This window comes from Balearica regulorum, chromosome 5, assembly GCF_011004875.1.
Source record: "Balearica regulorum gibbericeps isolate bBalReg1 chromosome 5, bBalReg1.pri, whole genome shotgun sequence".
Classification (NCBI taxonomy): Eukaryota; Metazoa; Chordata; class Aves; order Gruiformes; family Gruidae; genus Balearica; species Balearica regulorum.
Window position 1 is genome coordinate 39,175,540 of NC_046188.1, and position 22,943 is coordinate 39,198,482.

Below are 22,943 nucleotides of genomic sequence, written 5' to 3' on the forward strand. Positions count from 1 at the left end.
CTAAGCAGGATGCTATACAAACTTGTACATATTTTACTTCAGCAACTACAACTTAGCAGTTTCATTTCTATCTTCTTATGCCAGGAAGTGGTGAATGACTCATTTCTTACAAGATAACTTGTGCATTTGAATAGAAATTGCAGTTCATTAAAATGCAGACAAACAACATTTGAAAATTCTGTAATTAAATACATGTGGTGGATGTACAACAAAAAAGTGGAAGATGTCTTACAATAGTTGTTATCCTTGTTTAACTACTCAGCCTCTAAAAGTAGCTAGTGAATTGATGGGTTTTGGTTAGATGTAGTTGTTTAGATCTGTAAAAGTTTGCCTAGATGTCTAGTGATATTTTGGAAATACCACCTTTGTTACTCTCCTATGCCTGGTTTCTGTCACATATGTGCTACTTCTGGATTGCTGTTTGCAAAGATTTCAAGAACCAACATAATGCTATGTATGACACAGTGATGTTTTGTAAAACTTGAGCTGACGTGTTCTCCCCCAGTTCTATATTAACTGTAAAAGATGCACACTTAAAGTCGCTACTCTTTCACAGCTTGCTGTAATTTAAGATTTACTTTAATTTCCTGAGTTGCATACCCTTTTGTAAATAAAACTGCATGCAATGCAATGCATTTTTCCTTCTTTGTGTTGCATAGCGATATTGAAGTAACAGCTCATAGTGTGTTCTTTTGCGTTTTGTGGTCTGCAGTACATCGCTACAGGCAGGCAAAATAGGATTTTGTGAGCTTGGATTAGAATCTTGAAGTGCATATGGCACATGGAAACCCGTTCATCTTTTCAGTCTGCATGTATTTGTACATATATGCTTAGCCTATCTGCCTGTAATCATTAGACAGTATTCTCTTGAAAGTTAAAAGTACAATTTGGTTCTCTGCTATGCAGCCAATGGTCATGTCAGCTGTTACCAATATATCACTTTTTTTCCTACTGTGCATATGTTGCATATGGTCTACAGTCATTACATATTTTGCTTGTGTTGTAGAGCTGTTCCATGCTTCTGATGGCTTTAGTATGTGTTTTCTGCAGGTGGAATCAATACAGTTACAGAAGATGGGGCTTCTGGTCTGTTTTCTGGGAGTCTGGCAGTTCATATTCAAACTGCTAAACCACACAGTTTTGCATGAGAAATCAAACTCTGAAGGAGTTAAGAAAATGGTAGAAACTGAAAAACATGTAATGTTACTGTAGTCTGGTTGTGTGTATGTTAGCTGTCTCTATGCATGTGTTCGGCAGGACCCTTCCTGTAACTGGATCAGATTAAGCAAATCAGCCAGTAGAAAGGGCTCTCTTCCGTAGGAGTTTCTTTATTGGAACCAGAAGACTGTATTCCACTACTTGATTTTTAAATGTCAGCTAGCAGTGTCATAATGTACACAGCATTTGGTTCAAGCATAACATAGAAATTTTACTGTTAGCCCTTCCCAGTGTCTGACTTTGCAAGTGTAACGTTGTTCTGTCACAGCTTTTGTGTGTAAAGGTTGAGTTTTATAGAATTACCTCTGATTTTTGGATACCTTGTCGTCTCGGTAGAGGTGAGATGTTGCGGTTAAACACATAAAGATGTAAACAGCATTAGGAGTAATGTGTGAGGCTGAAATGGAATTCTGCAGGTTTGGAACTTAACAATGAAATAACACGTGGAATGAATCTTACATCTACTAATTGTTAATCACTATCTACTAAAGCAAAACGCGGTTTTAGTATGTTGTGTAGGGACTCCGTCCTGCCTGTTTTGCCCCCTTTCTGATATTTATGGATAACGCAGGGACTGTCATTAGATGACTTATGACCAAAATAACTACCATCTTTCTAATACTTTGTGGTTCCATAAAGGTGGTGATGGGGAACAAACAAACAAAAACTTCAGGCTTTGTCCAACTCACAGCAGTGGCTGCTGAGAGCCAGGAATGTCTGTAATTGCTTGGCAAACACCCTGAGTACTATGGGTAAGAGACCTCCTGTTGGTAGAAACACACTCCTTTAGCATGTCATCTACAGAGTAGTAGATATTCTACCTGAAGTTCTGCAGGGCTGCGTAAGGGAACTTCAGGATACTTGATGAGAAATGCATGCCACAGTATTACAGCATATACCAAAAGTTAAAAATGAAGCAAAATACACCACATGTAACTGTTTCCCTGGGAATATTATTTATAAAATTTGACCCTTGCTAAATTCATTCAAGCCTCCCAAAGAAACCAGAAGTACTAGTTCTTTTAAAATACTTTGCATTGCTGTGGGAGTCAGTTACTTAAATGTCTTAGATTGGTAGTATTTGTGCAACTGCTTCTTGCAATAATTTTTAATTGATTTGGAAAGAATGGTTCGATTTTGTTGGTAGTAGCATGTGTTCATAAATTTGCCAAGTATTAATCTCAAACAGGAACTGAATAAGAATTTTTGGTATAAACGAAGCTGTGTCTACTAACTTAAGTTTATAAGCCAGTTTTTTCATGCTCCTTTGTAGAGGCACCTGGATTTATCATTATGCATACAGCCAGGAAAGTTCTGAGAGCTTTCTGAACTGTAATGGAAGTGCTCACATTGCTGTCAAATGTAGCTGAGATGTAATTCCAGGATATATCAAAGTTGGCTGCTAATTAACACTTGGTGTTATAGTTTACAGAAGCCCACTCAAAACAAACATTATTTCTGTGTGTGTGATATACTAATATACAATACCACTTATGCTGGAAAGGCTGTGTGTTCTAAAGATTTAAAGCATCTTTTCCTTAAAGTGAATAAATCCAAAGTCAAAATTAAGTTTCGTAAACATTAATGTAGGTTATGAACATTTGTTTGCTGCATGAACACGCTACTAGCTATTGATACCCAAATTCCTGGATAGAGACACTATATTGGGCAAGGGATCAGATTAGATCATACTTTTAGCTCTTTGACTCCAAGCTGATGAACATAATATTCAAGAAGTCTGTGTAACATGTAATGTTTTTTAAAGTGGAATAATTCAAGTGAGAAGTACAGTGAAGTAGAATAACTGAGACTCCTAGTTTTATCTTTGGTATTAGTATAGAAATTTGTCTATCAAGCTGGTCTGTGAAAATGTTTGGTTCAGAATTCAAAACAGATGGTTTCATTGTCCTGATTATACCCTGCTTAACAGTGTTTTGCTTTTCACATTGTTGTAGTGACTGGTTTGACGTAATTGCAGATACTCCTCTGGCCTAATCTCAAACTTGTGTGTGGTTGGGGGTTTTTTGTTGTTTTTTTTTTTTTTTTTTTTTCATACATTCAACCACAACACTGAAGTCTTGGGCTTTACTTCCCTTGTTTCTCTTTTTTTTTTTTTTTTTTTTTTTTGTAACAAGCTTTCCTTCCTAAATTGTGTGGGTGTCTTCCTCTGCCCTATTTTCTAGCAAAAGTTTGTATCTTAGAGATTTCCCTCTTCTTCATTGTTTCTCACTTGCTGTCCACATCTCCATTCTTCAGAAATTGGCATTAGTGATATTTTTCATTGAATACCCACTGTAAGTTATAATACTATGAGCCAATATTTTGCTTTTTCATCAGAGAAGTACAAGAAATCCTTACAATTGTAGGTCTTTTAATGGTGCATAATCCATGGTGGTTAATAACTGTATACTGAAGATATGGACTGAACGGACTCCTTTCTACTTGGGTATCTTACAAGTATGGTTTTTAAAATAGTCTTAGGGCACAAGAGAACAAACTACAAATGCCTCAGCTGCGAGGAACGTGGTGGTGTTAATCCATGAATGCATGTGAGAAGTATGGCTTTTCTCAGGTTTTGAACACAAACGAGATATAGATACTCCATACAGAAAAGCTAAATTTTAGCTATTTGATTTGGCAAAGTATGTTCAATGTTAAAAGACAGATTTCATTGCTGATGTGAATGCATGAGCTGTAACCTATTCATTTCAGCTCTCACTGTAGGGTTTGTCATTATAGTTAGATGACAATTTCCCATTTGATAGGGAGAGAAACGGCATGTCCAGACACCAGTCAGGTTCCGTGCACACATTTAACCATGCTTAGCCTGACTAATATTCAAAACCATCTAGACTTCGTGATGGTTGTTGGGTTGTTTCTTTTTCTTTCCTTACAAGAGTGAGGGGCACTGTGTTTCTGTTGTGTGTGGGCTTTTTGTTTTCTTTCCACTCAGACTGAAGTTTGCAAGTTTTATCCTGAGAACTCTGTGGTTTTCCCCGTGGATGGTTTACCTCTGTATTACCTCCATACCATATCTTTTCAAGAATCTTCTTACTTGGGAAGAATTTATCTGAGGCACTGGGTTTAGTGGTTTTTGCCTAGCAAAAATGAAATGACACTTGTTGATGCAATAAAATTTGGAAATTCTGCTTTTTCATCTCATGCTCCTTCAGTTTCCATCTTCTAAGTTTGAGTTAGAAGCAGTGGTACGTACATGCAAGGTGATGTTGTAAATGTTTTGGCTTGTATATGTAATTGTTCCTGTTCGAACGAAAATATTTGCATTTTGCTTCTTAAACCTAGTTGTACAACAATTGCATAGCTGTAGTGTAAAACTTTGAGGAACTACAGAGGTTTACATCACAACCACTTGTGTAGTACAGAAAGAGAAATTTTGGAAAGGCATAACCTGCAGGCAGGATAGTTCAACCTATGTTCAGATATTCCTAGCTGTTTGGCAAAGGGATGTGAATTATTTGCTGTTCTAGAATTTTCTCTGCAATAATTTTTATTTTATTGGGAAAGTATCATTCCAAATATGTCATGACTTTCTAAGTGTGTAACTGGTAATTTGGCTTTTTTCCAATCAGAAGTATAATGAAAGAAAAAAAAAAAGATGAATTTTAATAAATGTGTTCACATGCAGAGTTGCATTAACAAATACAACAGTCAAAATATTTCCTCTTTGAAATTAAATGTATTATGGTTGGAAATAGGTGTGGGAGGGTTAAGATTGCTACAAAGTTGTCATTAGGGGTCCACCTCTTATTTCATTGATCTCTGGGATGTAGGTTTGTATTTCTAACTTGTGCACTTTGAACTTCAAACCTGATTTATCTCTTCTTGAGAACAGATAATGTTGGGGGCTCAAATTCATGTGACAACATGCAGGAGAAATTCATATTTAAATTTCTTGATACTAATGAAGTGTAGTGGTTCAACATATAAGTTTAGAATAAAACAAAAATAGAACAGACTTCAACAAACACTCTGTAAGCTGAAAGGCTTGTCTTGCTCTACTGATTTACTTAAAGTAAGCAGGAACTGTAAAAATATAACCTATGTTATCTCTCCCTGTTAGATGCAGATTTTGTACATGAGTGTAGATGTTGGATCTTGCCTTTCTGGAGTCCACAATAAGTGGTTCTAAGTAGCAGCATTGGAGAAGTGTGAGTGTGGTCTAAAGATATATTTTTAAAAGGAAGAAAAAAAAAGCTGTCCTACAGTGATACTTCTACTTGTTTAGTTTTGGTTTTAAACATCAAAACAGTATGTTACTTTGTAATTATTAAAGGAAGCTTATTTCTGTTAAACAAAGCTATTTCCCTCATGATTAAACTGCTCTCAGGGCATGATAGAAGATAATTTAGGAGCTTTATCTTACATCCTACTGGTGAACTCATGAGCAGCTGTACTGTGCCTTCTCATTAAAGACAAGTAGAAACACAAATAATATGTATTAACATAAATAGTTTTCCATACTGGTATATTTTTTTTTAATCCTGTGTGTTCTGTAAATGAGGGGTTTTTAAAAAAAAACAAACACAAAAAACAACAAAAAAAACCCCAAAGAAAAACCAAACCACACAACAACAACAACACACAACCAAAACCAAACTTTACTCAGTTTGGCTTTCCACACTTTAAAAAAGCTGTAATCCTTTCTGTTTAACCAGTTGGTTATTGGTTGTTTGGTTTGGGGTTTTTTGTCTTTTTTTTACTTGGTCATGATTTTAACATGTAGTGTCTTGAAGTGTTGCTTAATGTTAGCAGCCTCAGAGCTTGTGCTGAAAAGCTCTGCAGTCTTTTCTAAAGAACTTTAGAGACTTGCTTATGAATGTCACCACCTATGTTCAGGAAGAGTGTATATAGAAGATGTGTATTGAACAAAAGTAGCAAGAGATTTTTGATTTATCTTGAAAGATTAGATAGAAGGCCAGACCAAAATCTACTTTGATTTTTGAAGATTAAAGTGAAATAATATAAAGGTTAGCAAACGCCAGAACTATTTGCATGTGCAGCTTTGAATTTAATCCCCAAGTACTTATGAATTTTGATTTTTTTTAAAATTTTATCTTAAAACATGTTTATATCTCTCTCTTTTCCTCACAGGACACTGCCTCAGTCAGTGCCTGAGGTAGACTTGCTTTAGTGGTAAATTGGAGCTGTGTAGGAAGGACCTCTAGTGTTTCCATAATCTGGGCTTCAGTTACTGCAGAAGGTGATGTTTACTGAATAAAGGATATGAAAAGAAAAGCAGATGTTGTCAGTGTTAAGTATGCTGCCTTGAAGAATTGCACTTGAATGCTGCTTTTGCTAAGTAGTTGCAAATGGTAATTAAGATGTAATGCTGATGTTTACCATCTTAATGGTAATTAAGATGTTTACATTTCAGTTAAGACTAGTCACTGTTCTTCATTTTGTGGTTCTTAACTGTGGCCTGATTAGCAGCAATTCCACTGTGTGGAATTGCTTTTGCATCTGAAGTCAGTGGAAGCTGCGTTGTCAATAGGAGTTTTTATCTGTTGATGTATAACACTGGAAGAATTGAGCTTTACAAATTGGCACTCAAAATTAGTGGGCAGTTTTGACCTCTTGTGTGGTAACTTAATCCACCAGAAAAAATTCAGGATTCATACTATCTGTTCACTGTGTTTTGCTTTCCCAGTACCTCAAGTATAAGAGCTATAAAGAAATCCTTGAAGACATTAGGCTGTGTATTAAAGTAAAGCATAAAGCTATATATTAAAGCACAAGGCAAATATATTGAATTCTTGCTGAAATATGCTGAAGTGTTATCTATTCATGCTTAGAATAACAAAAAAAGTCGTGGAGGAGTGAGGAGGAAGTGAGCTGTCTCACAGGTTTTCTTGAAAATACAGGAAAGGACTGAATTAAGAATATCCTTAACTTTTGATGTTTTGGTAATGAAATGCTTGTAACATTAATGTTAGCCTTAAAGTATATCTCTCCATGTAGCTTCTTAGCTTTTAAAGCAAACTACAGATTGAAGTTTCATATATTTACCTGATAACCTGTGGTTCAGGCTCTTGTTCCATGTAGTCTTTATTGCTTGAGCTATGGCAGTAATACGCAGCAATAGTAGGTTGCTATTCCCTGTAGACCAGCATTAGAGTCTTTGCTGGTAAGTTTTGAAAGCTTAATGACAGGAATGTTGTAACTTGAAATGTGCTTAACTGAATATGGACTACTCTGCCTGTGACCTCTCTGCCATAAAAAAAGCATTACTCCCTTAGTGTTATTTCTTTTTTTTTTATTTTGGCTTGACACAATCATTGGTTTTCTCACTCTAGTAACAGGCTTCTCGGCTACCAAGTTTGTGACTTCTCATTCAAAATTGTGAATCTCCTCTTGCACTGACTTCATGTCAAGTTTTTTTTTCCTCCTACTTCACTTGCCTGCCAAAACCTATTTTCTCTGACCCATTCATTTGAGCTGTCCAGTGCTCTGCATTCACGTTGGTTAGTAGCTTCCTTGGTTCAGGAGGAAGATTTTGAGATTGTAGACACACCATGAAGCAGTCCAAGTCCAAAGTTGTTCAGATTGTGAAGTTTAGGGAGCACAGGTGGATTTTGGGGGGATAATCTGTGGAAAAATCTTAGACTCCCTTGAGTACATACAAACTGTTTTTTACGGTGTTGTTTTGTAAGTGGGCTAAACCTCGTTTGTTTGTTTTTTGTTTGGGGAGTTGAAATAACAAAACCACCAATCCTCACAAAGAAGTTATTGTCTCACTTAATCTCAACCCCCTGCTCCTCCAAATCATAGTGTAACTAGTCTAAAATGAGCAACGGGTATCCCTTGGTACTTATGTGGAAAAAGAAGAAAACAACTCTGTTTTGCCCCCTGAGGAGGTGTGATGAGGTTAACCTCAACCCTACCTGTTTGGCACAAATCATAACATTGAGAGGAGACTGTCATGATGAGGAGTGGCAGACAACCTTTCTAGGCTGTCCTTTAGGTTTCTCCCTTAATTATCTATTAAATGAGATCAAGGATGAGATCAGTCTTCTCTTCCTGCCCTGTGTAAATGGAAGAGATTTGGGATATTCAACTTTTTTTGCAACCTGGCTATTTGGATCTGGAGGTCAAAAAAAAAAAAAGCCATACATTCAAGAACACACACACACACCCCCAACCACCCAAATTTTTGCTAATAATTGTGTGTTGTGATCCTGTCTTGAGGCAGGTTATTTGAACAGTCAGTGCGTAAGTTACTGTTGTTGTCGCAAGTCAAGTTCATTAACTTGGGGAGGGTCAGGGGGAAGAAAGGAGGCTTAAGTTACTGTGTACATAACTAGGATGGGTTCTTATTTGACCTAAAGTCTGTCTTGATGCAGCAGCACAAGCCAGCGAGGAGACTGTCACATTTCGTCGTGAACGCAGCACATTTAGGCGTCAGGCAGTACGACGCCGGCACAATGCAGGGAGTAACCCTACCCCTCCTACATTGCTCATCGGATCACCCCTCAGGTAGGGTATCTAAATGTTCCACCATATTTAGCATGCATGCAGCAGACCACTTGTCCCCACACCCACCAGTGTTGCCAGAAAAGCACTTTTTACTTCCTTCCCCACCATAACCTCCTTGAGCTGTCACTGCATGTCACTGTGGGCTTGTTGAATTATGCATGTGTATGTGGCACTATTTTTCAAAATGATCAGGATAGCCAGTCTCTAACATGTTACAGCTGATTTCAGATTGATAACAAAATGAACTAATGCTAACAAACTTAGACTCAGTGGTTTTTAATCAAAAACTTCAGAAACTTTTGAGGAAGGAGAAAAAACCAAGGAAATATTATTCACCACTCCTCATTTTGATTTTCTTTCCTTTAAGAAAGCATTAGGGACGAGTGCTGTAATCATTTTTCACGTCTATGGATAGTGAGAGATAAGCGTAGAAACAAAATGGCAGTACACTATAAAGAGCTAAATTGTATGTGCAAAGGTTCCAAATCCGTAATACAGGTAAACCACTGCAGCTTTTTACAGCAAAAGAGAAACAAAAAGTAATAGCAATGTCTTTGTTACAGAATGCACAGTATTGTTCGGTATTAAACCTAATTGTATGGCAATCTGCATGCCTTGGCGATGTTTGAAGTGTACTATATACGCATATCACAGGAGTCCCCAACCTTCACTGGCCCACTTGTTAACAGTACTGAGCCTAGTGATAGGTTAGCTACAGCAGCTCTGGTCTGTCCAGCTTGACAATAGAAGCAGCAACCACAATAAGTTTGTAAACTTGCCTTTTGAATCTTTCAATCCTGTGATTGCCTATGGTGTTGGACGATCTGGTGAGCAGAACATTGCCTGTAGAGGAAGGAATACTCCCCCATACATCTCAAAGTAATTTTTTCTCCAGTTAAATGATAAATGTGCAGGAATAATTGTATTTGTTGAGTATTCTTAATGGTCTTCCTTCACATACTAAGCTATCTTTTAATAATAGGAGCAGCCTGCTTTTGTGTTTCAGGAATACTTGTGTAATTTTTTTAACTGGAAAAAATATAGAAACCGAGCAAATAAAAAGAAAATGCTTTACAATAGAGGATGAGGGAGGAATCGTGCTATCTTTGTGGCACCACTGAAATAAGCAAGAATTAAGTCTCTAAATATTCCTCAGGCAGGAGGATTGCCAGAATGGTACCTGAAGTCAAACAATCGAAGGATTGACTTAAGCCACATCAAGGACTGAAACTGGTTAGATGTGTTTTTACTGGGTAGCGTAGTATGTAGCAGTAATCACATAATTTCAGCTAATTTTTTGTTAAGCGTCTGGTCTTGCTGAACGTAGCTTGTTCAACTTTGTTAGTGATTTACTTCGTAGTGAGGGATGCTGAAACTTTGCATTCTCTGAAATAATCTCTGTTGCATTCACTTGCTTCTGATAACTTTTATGTGGTGGTTTTCTTTTTTTAGCAGGAGGGCAGTACAGTTTTGTGTATTGGCTCATAAGAAGCTGTGCGGACTAAACAGAGCTCCTTAACTGTACATTAGTGAGAAAAGAGTGAGTTTTCTTAAAGGAGTAGAAAGTAGGGCAAATAAAGGACTCTGTTTTAAACTCAGGCTGACAACTGCCTTGTTTTCACATGCTAGTGCAGTCATTAAGGTTCGCATGGCTTAAGCTGGACTTCATTGACAGATCATGAGAAAACTGAAGTTGGTGGAAGTAATGTTTTAATCAGACAAGATGTTCAAGGGTGAAAAAGCAGATCAAATATTCTAGCCTTATATTTCTTCTATGCATCTTCCAGTTACCTAAATTTATTCCTGTCTAAATTTAAAAACAAAACAAAAAAACCCCAACAACCCAAAACCTGGAACTCTGTACAATGCACTTTATCAGAAATACTTGTATTATAAACATATGTCCAGAACTGAATACTCAGTGAGGTTATTTTGCCCAAAGCATTGTTTGTGATGCTAAATGACTGTCCCTTGGAGTGGTGTTAAATTGCCTTAGTCCAACCAAACACCACAATGCTTTCAGATTTGTTTGACATAAATTCCATTTGAACTACCAACTGTGGAATGTATCTGAAAAGTTGTATTAATTACTGTTCTGATTTCTAGATGAATAATCTGAAAAAACTTTCCTTTATATGGGTAGCTTAATTTTAGTGTAAATTTTATATGTTGCTGGAAGAAGAAACTGTTAAGAAAGATTAAAAAAAAAAAAGTCACTGCAATTGTACTGGCATTACTTGTATATGCTAGTGGTGAACTGCCTCAGTCTAGTTCCTGATATTGCTAATCCATATGACTTCAGATGTTAAACTTCTAACAGTATTAGATGTACTAATCTTTAGTTGCCCTGATGTTACTTCTTTTTTATTCTTGCCAGCAAAACTTTAATCTCCTAATCTTCTAAATCTGGCATAAAATTGGATGTCATGAGGATGTTCCCTTAGAACCTGTTGAGTTCAGCCTGATTTTTTTTTTTTTTTTAAATTTCCTATCCATTATTGCAATTACTCTTCACTTCCTCTGTGGAATGTTTAGTAAAAGAGACAATGGCATTATGTATGTATGTGTTTGGCAATGGTAGCCACTTAAGTAAAACCTGGTCTAGTATATTCTGCTGGTTTGATGCTAAATTAGACATGAGAGTACTTTGCCTGGTAACTTCAAAACGAAAAACGAAACCCCCAAACCCACTACAAACCAACCAACCACCCCTGCTTTTGTCCTGCCTAAATGTCAACACTATTTTAGGCACTTTAAACATAAGTATGCATTGGCATCCTATGTAGTCAATGTTGTATGCATGCATGTCTGATAAGAGAACGTGACTGACTGAAGCAGAATTTTTATTTTTTATAATTATTAATTAGGTAGAGAATAAATGTATTTTTTGCATATCTGCAATCTGTAAATGTCAATGTTTTGGTTTTTTTTAATATGTCAAATATGGATAATCACTGAAAGGTCAACTTTGTATGTATTTACCTTTTGATATGTAGGGAAAGCAGTATTGTTTAGCATTGTTTTGGTGTTGCTGATAATAAAGGGAGACAATGAAGGCTGGCACATCTGTGAGCTTCCGTAGGGCTTTTGTTGCCATGTAGCTCACTGAAAGCCTTGTGTACAGCAGCAAAACACTGAATTTAAAGTTCAGATTAAAATATGTTAGAATATGATAAATAATGAGTTGCAGTTTTCTACCTCATGAGCTGTGTGCATGTCTGCTTTATTTTGCATGAGCTTTTCTTAACACCTATTATTATACTTATATCCATATTTTGTTTTCCAGTGGTGCTCTAACAAAAGAGCTGAAAAGTAGATGTTCTAGAAAACATTGTTAAAAGCAAGTACTTCAGATATAACCCCTCAGCTCTTAGTAAGATCTTGCTTTTTTAGTTGCCTCACTTGCCAACTGTAGCATCACACTGTAAACAGTGAAATGTTAAAAGCAACAGGTGATAAAGATTGTTTTTTCAAAAGAGAGCATTTAAGATATTTTCTGTAGTCTTTAAAATATAAATGCATCTATCAGTGTAAAAAAATAACTTCTTAATTTCATCACATCCCACAGCAGACTATGACATGCAGCTTCTTTAAATGCACAAAATGAAGGATAACAAACCCACTAATCTTGCAAAGTAGATTTGATGTATAAGTATAAATGTCATGTATTCTGACACTTTGCCATGTTTAATGTTAAATGAGCTGCTTAAAAAAAAAATCTAACTTTGTTAAATAGCTTTATAAAATAGTTTTGCAATGAGAAGGCTGTGAAGAGGTGAACTAACATATTCAAGCATTGTCTGCTCACATGGCTGTAAACTTACAAATCTCTCTGAAGCCCAAGCTGACTTAAAACCTTTTTTTTGGTGCAGGTACGTGTCTGGGTATAGTACTAATTCTTTGCGGTAGTAATACTGAGTAATAAAGATTTTGCTGTACTGTCAAAATAACATAAAAATAGATTTAAAACTTTTGCTGATTTATCATTTTAAATAGTCTTAATATGTTAACAAAAAAAATCCAAATCCAAGCATTTAACTACTATTATCTACAAGGTCTGTCGTAGTGTATGGCTACAACAAAGCTTAAAGACACTTTCTAGTTAGAGTGCTGATTAAATAGCAAGACAGGTGATGTTATTGTCACCAAAAAAACCCCAAACAGCCATCTAAACAGTTGATCAAGCCATACCACAATGAGCAGAAAGAACCCTAACTCTCGTGAGAAGACTGGAATAGTCAGTACTGTGTGTAGGTGATACCTCTGGTGAGTCTACGGTTAGACTAGCCACCAGTAATTTGCTTTTTGCACCCACAAATTAAGACTTACAAGAATATATTTGAGGGTGGCTTGGGAGATATTAGAACACAGTACTAGTAAGCAGGAGGACAGTAACTGTATCTCTAGATTACTGATGTAAGTAGTGTCCAAATACGCTGGTGCACCAAACTCCCAGGTTATCTTAACCCTAATAAGTGGCTTCTTAATGCTCTGCTCTTAAGTTTTCCTCTTTAAACTAAAAAGTCTTGTTTTGCTTCAGTTCTATCTCTTTCTCTTCTTCCTGGTAATATGTCCCCAATCCATGTTTTCTCGTAGCCTTCAAGATGGTCAGCAAGGCCAGCAGCCCTCCTCCCAGGTCAGAGCGCAGGCCCGCCCCCCTTCCCAGGCAGCTCTGCCCGGCGCTAGCGCCTCCTTGCTGGTGAGAAATGGGAGTGTCCACTTAGAAGCATCACATGCCACTGCATCTGCTGTAGGCGGTAGCAGTTTGCACGATGAACTTGGTATGCAGGCCTTATGTAACCTTGGTGACATGGAAGTTTTAATACGGCAGATGTATCGGTAATAATGCGGTGAAAATCAGCTAACTAACCTTAGCTTTGTTTCTGAATCTTGTAGGTGCATTTCTTAGAAGGCCATGTTGCTCATAAATTCCTTGCCTTTCACAGTTGCCTTTCCAGGCATTTTGTCTAACAAATGCATGATGGGAAACATTCTAAGGATGCATAGATACAAGTAGTGATGGTGTGAGAGCTTTCATGACTTGAACAATGTAACGTGTAACGCATAAGTTTTCTTACACTGTCATAGGAAGTTGGGCAGAGATTGATACCAACTTTGAGGAACTTCTGATTCCTGATAAATTCCTGACCTTGTTATGGTCCCTAGGAATTCTTGATCGTACTTTTCTAGATGAGTCTTGCTTAGCTGTTGTTTAAAAAAGAAATCCTCATGTAAATTAGAGTGCTTTACTTTTCCTGTACGCTTTAATTTATGAGCTTGAGATTGAAAGAAAATCTGGACTCTTTTATGTATCAAATGCTATCATTTCATGGAGCCTTACAGTGTCCCTTAGTTCTTTATGGTCAATTTTATGTAGTATTCTGAACTGTTATTAACTTTTATTAACTTCTACACAGTTAATAAAATTGCTAGGGAGAAGGAAGTTAAGATGGTCATAAGAAGTGACTGATCTCTTGTGGCACAGTAGTGCAGGGGCAGATGTGGAAAAATTCCTGGCAGGGATATTTGCAGCTATCTATACATGGCCTGAATTACTTATGACTTCAGCATTAATATGGAATTCTTCCTCAAATTATTAAAATAGGCATCTTTAGAACTGACAGTATTTTGAGCAGCTGTCAGCTGTAATAACTTAAAAGTACAGGTTAGCTTAGAACACTGACAAAACACTTGTTTCAGATCTTATGCTAACCCAGTACTAAAAGACAAGTGAATTGTCATCTTATTTGTTTAGTAGGGAAGACTTCAGGAGTTACCAGGCTGTGGTACTCCTTTAAATATGAGTTTGGCTAACAAATTGCCATTCTTTGGCACTATCTAGCTGCAATATAAGGGAAAAAAAAGAATATAAGCAAAACCGAAAACAACCCTCATGTTCTCTGAGGTGTCTTGTAAAATTTAACTACAGTTGTCCTAAATGCACAGAGTCTCCTAATCTGATAACTTTTGTTTTAGAGTCTGTGGCTCTGCTACTAGTTTCCAGATTAGAAAAAGTCAAGACTTTTATCTCAATGCTTGTATGTATCTCTGAACTATGAAAGCTTATCGTGTGAAACTAAAGATTTCTTTAATTTGGACTCTTATTTCTTGTTTGAAAAAATACTGAAATATAACTCTGAAATTCAGCAATACTGGTTAAATCTCTCCAAGGTTAATGTTGAGATTTATTCTTAAAGCCACCATTATTGTATTTGAAGGATTTTATTCATCTTGCCCAAAATAATACAATAAAATTTTCTAGAATTCAGGACTTAATACACAATCTAGTTCTTAAAAAACTTAAATTACTACATTGTAGTAGAAATCAAAGTGGATCATTTAAGAAATTCAACATTGCATTCATGCTTTCTGAAAAGGCATATTCATTGCACTTGGCATGTATTGGAGTCTTTTGAAATTTACGTAGCTAAATTCTTCTGAAATTTTGTGTGGAGCAGCACATTGTCTTTGTGAGGCACAAAACCTCCAGGATCTGCTCAGTTAAAAATCTGATGTGTAAAAGGAATTTATTCCTGATTTGAAGCTCTGAGCATCTGTTTAAAAACCTTCCATGCATGAAAGCAACTATTATAGGCAAGATCCATTTTCATTCTTTTTAGGAAAATAAAATTTTCTACTTTGTGTGACAAGTACTATCTTTTGTTAGAGTAAAATAGGTGGCAAAGTGGTGCAAGCTTTCACATGCACGGTTCATTTATCAGGCCTGACAAGAAGGGAAAGTATCTTTCCTTATAACTGGTACATGGTTTGTTTGGTTTGGGTTTTTTGTTTGTTTTATCCTCAGTCAGGGATGAAGTAACACTACTGCTCTGTTTCCCTTAAGTCTAAGAGACTGTTGGTTTTGCTTTGTTGTCCCAAGATACCTTACAGTGAAAGACGACCCTGTTACTTTACTTTAGATTGTGTATGGTTGGGGGTAGGAGAGGGGAGTAATTTGTTTTTTCTTTTAACTTTTATTCTGATGCTGATCAATGCAATGCATATTGTATGACCAAATCTTTGTCACTGTGGAAAAAATAATTGAAAATGGAGGCTGGGGAAAAGAGATGGAAACAAAACCTGATTTACAGTACTTGGAAATACAAGTGACTAATGTAATAGATGAGATTTATATGCGTTGTACAGAGATATATATTTTTTTTTCCTACTGAAATTCTATTAGCATATTCTACCTCTTCTGGAAGACAAACAAGGCATGTGTTAATTTATGTTAAAAGCCCCCACATTTAGGACTCCTTTTTGTACACCAATGCCCTATCCGCTTCTACATTCTTGCCATTTATGTGTTGATGCCAAGCTGCAGCTCTTAACAAGACACACATTTTTTTTTTTTTGTTTGCTTTAAAGATTCCTGTCTATTAACTTGATTCTGGTGGTTTATTTTACAAAGGATGAACCTTACTGTATTATACCTGGCCTACATCCAGTCTGGTGACTACACAGTCATCTTTAACAGGGCATTGTCCTGAGAGTAAGGCAACAGATGCTTTGAGGCTTTCATTATCTTTAGTCTTCCAGGTTCAAAGTAGATTTTTCTGAATTATGTTGTTGTTTGTGAGGGGGAAGGAACTCAAAAGGATGGAAAAGGAGCTTAATGTGGAGCAATCGTAAGAGGAATGCAGGACAGTGGCAGATCAAATGCCATGATTATAGGCAGGGTTAGTATAATGTGAATGCACAAAGCAGCAAAACACATACCATGACTTAGGTGAATACCAGGACTTAGGTCTTCAGAGCACAGTGTGGCAGTACTAATGCCTTTTATTCTCACTAATATCTGATTCTTGAGGTATGTAGGTGATGGGTGGGATTTTTCAGTTCTTGGAGTGAAGGCTGTAGGTGTTACAATTTGTGAAGTAGTTAGGAAATCAAGTACTGAGCTACTAGAACAGATGCCCAGTTTCTGAAACTGGGGTGAAATAGCAGCCTCTTGTCCTGAGCTAGATGCCTCTCTTTTTTTTTTCTTTTTTTTCTTTTTTTTTTTTTTTTGAGGAATACTGCTTTTGTGATTAAAGAAAACTGTTTATCTGGAGCTTTACAATACAGTTGGACTTCTGGTTGTATTATGTGTATGGAAGTGATAATCTTTCAGATTTATTGAAGTATTTTAATTTATGAAGGCAATTAGATGGTTTTGAAGATCAGAACTTTTAATATAATTCACTGATTGCTTATTTGTTCAAAACCAGTTTAGAATCAGTTCCTCAATACCTTTTTATAATTAAGTAGACTTAATTTATTTGGTTATGGATGGGGCAAGTATTTTCAGAGGTACAGGTAGAAAATAAATACTCGCTTCCCATTGTTCCTATTGAAAATATCCCTGTTGTAATTTGGACTTCTGCATAATAGGTAAGTTGCTCTTTCGACAAACTTCTTATAGAACTAAAAAATGAACCACTCTGAATTGTTCTAACTGAAAACTTACGAGCCTTCATACTGTACCTGAGGGTAAAACTTTGATCTTTGGCAATGATAGCTCCTTGCATGCTACACAGTATTCAAATTCTCATGGCTTTGTTGGTTTTGCTGACTAGGATTTAAAAAATGTTATAAGTAGTAGATATATTTATCTTAATGATCTGATGAGGACATAGGCTTCAACATGTCAAAAAGTGTTAGCAATTTTCAGAACTAGTTTATGAGGGGTTTAAAACAAAGCAATATTTATTAGATGGAAAAGTAGGAAGTGTGCTGAAAATAACTTTGCTGAGGAAACCATCAGAGCATCATTTTAGTTGGATTCTGAGCCACTTAAGTCTCCTAGATTTCATATGTGTAAGCTCATCAGCCTGTTGCTTTCATTGATTCCTCTAACATGGGAACGCAGTTTTGTACAGTGTGAATTGTTTCGTGGTTGTCTCTGGACTTGGTGATGAGATATTTTTGTCTTTTGAAACAAGGAAACTTGTTTCAAAGGAAGTACATTCATCTTTTCTTCTCTTCATGTCAGAACAAAGATGTATCTTGGATCTCTGTGCCTGAGTATCAATGACTTTGGTTTTGTTATTTTTGTAACCTATTCCAACTAGAATCTTGTTTGGGCAAGTTTTATTTGCAAAGAATTCACAGCTCTCCCTTTGAGCGGTGGTAGTGGGGGAGAAGTTACAAGCATTTCTGTTCAGTAGACATGTATGCTATTGGCTGTATATCTGGATTTGAAAAAATAAACTTTTGAGTCTGCCATTTGTTCACAACTTGATAAAACTACAGTCCTTAGAAAGAAAAAAAACTTTCTTAAGCTTCTTCAGTGTGATGCTGTTAAAAATATTTCGGAGAATGCTGTGGGAGAGCTAGGAATGGGAGGGAGAGAAAATTACTAGGGTAGCTAAAAATGCTAGGTATATCCATATGTATTGAATCTTGTGAGTATGGGGATCCCTCATTAGAATGTGAGAGTGCTCAGAGGAAGCTGCTGTTATCTCACACAGGTTAAAAAGTGTTTAATTGATCGGACTTTGGAGCTCAGCAATAGAATCTCCAGTCACACCTTAGGGTTTGTAGGTTTGTATCCTCAACAGCACTGAATAGTCCTGTCATCTTTTCTGCTTTGGGTGAATTGAGGCTTTTCTGGAGAACCTTTTGATTTGACTTTTTTTTTTAAGAAAAAAATGAGGGGAAGCTGGCAACTTTTATTGAGAGGCCATAGTTTTCATGTCGGAGAGCTAGCTTTCAATAGGAAGCCTGCATAAGTAGAAGGGATGAATTGCAATTATGGCAAAACCTGAGTCTGTTTTGTAGTTTGTGTGTAAACAGTTGGAATTAAGTGTTTTGTCTGTTTGCTCTGTCTCTATTAACCAGGCTTGTTTTATCCCACCACAGCCATGCAGTATTTATAGCAACAACACAAATGTAAATTTTGACAGATTCAAAGATGAGTTGGATGTGAGGGAACTGTAGATATATTCTAATGTGAAGTGGTTTATGCTAAATTTTTTTCATAGTTTGAGGCATTTGACATGTGTAACAGTTCAGTAGACTACTTTGAAACAAATATATCTGATGTATTATCTCAGCCTAAGAGAATAGGAAGTTATATTTTGCAAGGAGTATATTCTAATTTCTGAGACTAGAATTTCATTAACTTAAAAATCAGAAAGTTTAATTTCCAGGCTCTCAAATAAGTAGTTCAAAAACATGAGGAATTTAACTCAAACTCACTTTGTCTCTTCTGAGGACTGGTTGCTTGGAAGATTTTTCTGTAATAAGTTATACATTATTTTGTCCTGGCTAGAACCTCAAGTGTATTATCTAGTACCTTAATGTTTCCTATTGAATATTTTTTTTTTTTTAACTGATGCAGTTGAGAAATAGTCCTGTGTAACTGAGGTCATTTATTAGTTCTGGGGAGGAAGATTCCTAATGTCTTGCACTGGTTTAAATTTTCAACTTCAATAACAACCTTTTACTACACTATGCATTAAAAAACAAAGGATATTTAACTAAAGCGTTTCATCAAAATCTTAACTGTTGAGGGGAAAAAAGCCCCACCCTAACAAGTGAACTTCTGTTTGTTTTTCCTTACAAAATGCTTATAGCAGATGTAACTAAATATTGAGAGAGCTGTTGCGTTACTGAGCTCTGACGCACGCTGTATGTGACTCCTGAACTATGTAGCTGACTGTTGTCAGAATGGTTGGTCTTAGCATGGCTGCAGTATGTGTCTAGTTGGTCTGAAGTGCCCCCTCTGAGGGTAGAAAGCTTTGTGAAGATATTTTCAATATACCAGTATTTTTCCTTAGTTTTACTGGTTTAAATCATGCAGTTCGAGGGTTTTTAACCTCCTCACTTTTAAACACTTCTAAATCGAACTTAATTGTCTGTAGATCTGAAGAGAAGTTGGAGCAGGATCATAGTGTTTTTTTTTTAAAAAAAAAAAAAAACACAACAACAAAAACAAAAAACCCCAAAAAACCTGTATCAGAAGCAGGTTATGTTCTCACAGAAAGGGGAAAAGATTGGAAGCTCTGATCTTGTTAAGTATTTCTCCTGGGACTGCTTGTTATCCTGTATCAACACAAGAAGAAAGAGCTGCAAGACACGCAGCTGAGAGGCGTACACAGTTTTTGCTTCATATGCTCCAAAGTGGGATCTTTTTTTGTTTTGTATAAGCAGATCTTAAAATAATGCATGCTTTGCATCATGGCTTAAGAAGGGTTTTGAGCTAGGAAGAGATGGAGAAGTTGGCAGAACACTTCATATGAGGTCACAATTTCAAAATCAGTTTCCTGCATTCAGAGCTGAAATACATTGAACCTGACTTTCAGGGGAAATTACAGTGCTTATCTCTCTGATCAGACTATTGTGGGAGAAGGGCACTATCAAAACATCGTACTGTGAGTGAGGTAATTTATCATATGAGTTACAATCTCTGGCTACTTTTTTGTTAATTATATACTTAGGAATAGCTTGATATTGATCATTCAAAAAGTTTTTAATAAAAACTGTAGGAAATTATGGTTAATGGAGTTCTAGTAACTCCAAATGGTTTAGCTGCGAAGTTAGTTTGCAGTCTTCTGTTCTTACACTGAAGCGTTTGCTTCTGGCTTGTAGAATAAATCTCTGCCTGCCATTTTTTGTTTGTTTGTTTCGGGTTTTTTTGTTTTTCTAGAGGTAGAACTTAATGAAGCATCTCTGGTCACTTCTTTCACTCTTTGTGTTTCTTTTCAAATAGACACGTGCCTCTCAAGAATTTTATTCAGCACACTTGAGGAATCTCTGCCTTAGCTAAATGCCATGGTTCTTAAATGCTGATAGTGAATTATTTACTGATTATTCTGCTGGGAGTGGGAGGAGTGGGAGTGGGGGAACAACTGCAGAAGCTGGTCATTGCAAGTTGTTCACCTGGTTGTTCTCTAAGCAAGGAAAAAAAAGCTTTCATCGTGCTTCTGTTGTGTAAATACCAACTCTCAAAATTTAAATCAGAATTGCAGTTTACTGTATATGTCATGTAAAATGGTATGAAAGAGGACTGAGTAGCTAATGTCTTGTCTGCACTGGTGACACCTTAATATGTAATGACATTTTCTGTTCTGACACTGATGTAAATTTAAATGTCTAAATTGATCTCGGTAGTAAGTTAATAAGTAGAACTAGTACCAGTGGGATGAAACATTATGAAATTTTGACCTGCTTTTGACCTGCTTTTGACCTTTTCTTTAACAGGTAAGTTCAGTTCTACGCTCTACGAGACAGGGGGCTGCGACATGTCACTTGTGAACTTTGAGCCAGCTGCAAGAAGAGCATCTAACATCTGGTGTGTGTGAAGGCCAGTCAAGAGTGATGATTCTCTTGTCTTACTGCAACAAAATCTTTGATTTTAATTTTGAAAGGTTACTTAGTATGGACTACAAAATAACCAATATAAAATATTATCCATATACTTTTACTTTTGAACCCTAAGTGACACTAACTGCATAAATAATCATCTCCACTTAAATAAAGCTTGGAAAATAAAGATTACTATTAGCTTAAGCAATAAACGTCCAAACTGAGAACTTGACAAATGCATTTTTGATTGGCTTACAGAAAGTATTTCTTAAAGGATTTAACCCACGTTTTGGGAAAGTAGGTGGCTGTTGACCATAATGGCTATTAACTTATTTACAAATGAACTTCCAATTGTGAAGCAAATGTAAACTGATAAATTTGTTCCTAGATGGCATGAAACAATACATGGAAGTGTTAACATGCCTGAGGTTAAAATTTGACTTACAGTTGAAATAGCCAGCTACATACTGGAAAGTTCATCTGCTGTTGGAAAGATGCCCTTTCTTTCTCTGAAGGGACAGGAGGCAGAAGAAAGAAAACCCAAAACCTCCCCTGCCCACCAATCCACTTCACTACATAGAACTGCTCTGAAGCTACTGCGTCATGCTAAATGCTACAGATTCCCACCACGCATAGGGTGGAATAGCTATTGGAATTGTGGAGTAATGAATATAAAGGCTCCCTTCTTCAAATCTTTCTTGTGAAACTGTGCAAGTGCCTTTTGTAGAGTTGAACTTTGACAAAAAGTTCTGTATTCCTTGCACAAGCTGCCAATGCCTGCCTTTACTGCTTGCATGTTCCAGATGCAATGGCTTTGCTGATGGCTGCTGTTATGAAGTTGTATGTGTTAATGGAAGGAACAAACTGGCCATGTCCAAATAATCAGATCTCAGCTTTAGAGAAAATACTTGAGTGTCAGTGAAGTAAAATTGATAACAAAGAATGTTTTTATCCTAAGGCAAGGAACTGAAGGGAAGTTGCATAAATTTGATACGAGTCTTACAGCCATGTGATTTACATGGAAAACAAACATCCAAAAGCTATCCAAAATTGGGGAAAAAAGCAATGGTTGGATATGGACTCTCATACAGTAAGAGAAACTTCTCCTCATCTCTAATGAATGGAAATTGCAAAGTAATTTTGCTCTTCTTACCAGAGGTTTAAGTTTATTTACAGTTAAGTTTTTCAAAAGCAATTTAAGATTAAGTAGCTCAGTGTACTCGTGTTAAGTATGTACTATTTTTGGCAGTTTTGGGACCTTGGTAAAAACAATATATAATTAACAAAAACTCTGTATGTGAATGCATAGCGGACTCTGCACTCCTTTAGAGAGATGATGCGTGTTTACATATCAGTAGCTAGCAGATTATAAAACATCTTTGTTCGAGTGGAATAATTATTATCATGATAATCCTTTTTAGAAAATTTAGGAGCTAAATGTTGATAAAATTATGCTATGGGTAAGGGTAAAGAGTCTCCTGGTTTATTATAGCTACAGAATTTACCACAAGACAAAGTAGATACTTGTATTTAAAATACGCAATTGAAGGAAAAACTTAAAGATCTTTAGCTAAAATTTGCAAGGAGTCAAAATTAATTTGGGACACTAGAAAATTAGAATGGCCTGTTGACATAAAATGTAGTTTTATAATCTGAAGTCTTTCCCCTGTTCTTATAGTGACACGGACTCTCACGTATCGAGTTCTACCTCAGTTCGCTTTTATCCACATGATCTAGTAAGTTTTTCTTATTTATTTTTAAAGCATGCAAAAAATCAGAAGACTTTCCAATTTTGTAGCACTGATTAGTCATCCTATATGATAATTCTTTGTTCTTAAGCAGGATTTTTGCCTGGGTTTAAATGAAGATAAAATATTTATTTATTGTTGTCTTCATATATACATACAAATTCATCTTTATGCTTAGCATTTTAAAATTTA

General features: G+C 36.2%; 1 protein-coding gene across 14 annotated transcripts in view; it reads left to right on the plus strand.

The window, feature by feature from the left end:
* Positions 1 to 22,943, plus strand: part of PCNX1 (pecanex 1) — a 94,797-nt gene that overhangs the window by 26,079 nt on the left and 45,775 nt on the right. For 8 of the 14 annotated variants that reach the window (XM_075754258.1, XM_075754252.1, XM_075754259.1 and 5 more), the window contains 4 exons: positions 8,580 to 8,712; positions 13,309 to 13,493; positions 20,899 to 20,989; positions 22,682 to 22,739. In XM_075754258.1, the coding sequence (XP_075610373.1) occupies positions 8,580 to 8,712; positions 13,309 to 13,493; positions 20,899 to 20,989; positions 22,682 to 22,739 (467 nt within the window). The remainder of the gene's footprint in view (positions 1 to 8,579; positions 8,713 to 13,308; positions 13,494 to 20,898; positions 20,990 to 22,681; positions 22,740 to 22,943) is intronic. The other 6 variants (XM_075754263.1, XM_075754261.1, XM_075754266.1 and 3 more) reach the window with 3 other exon arrangements.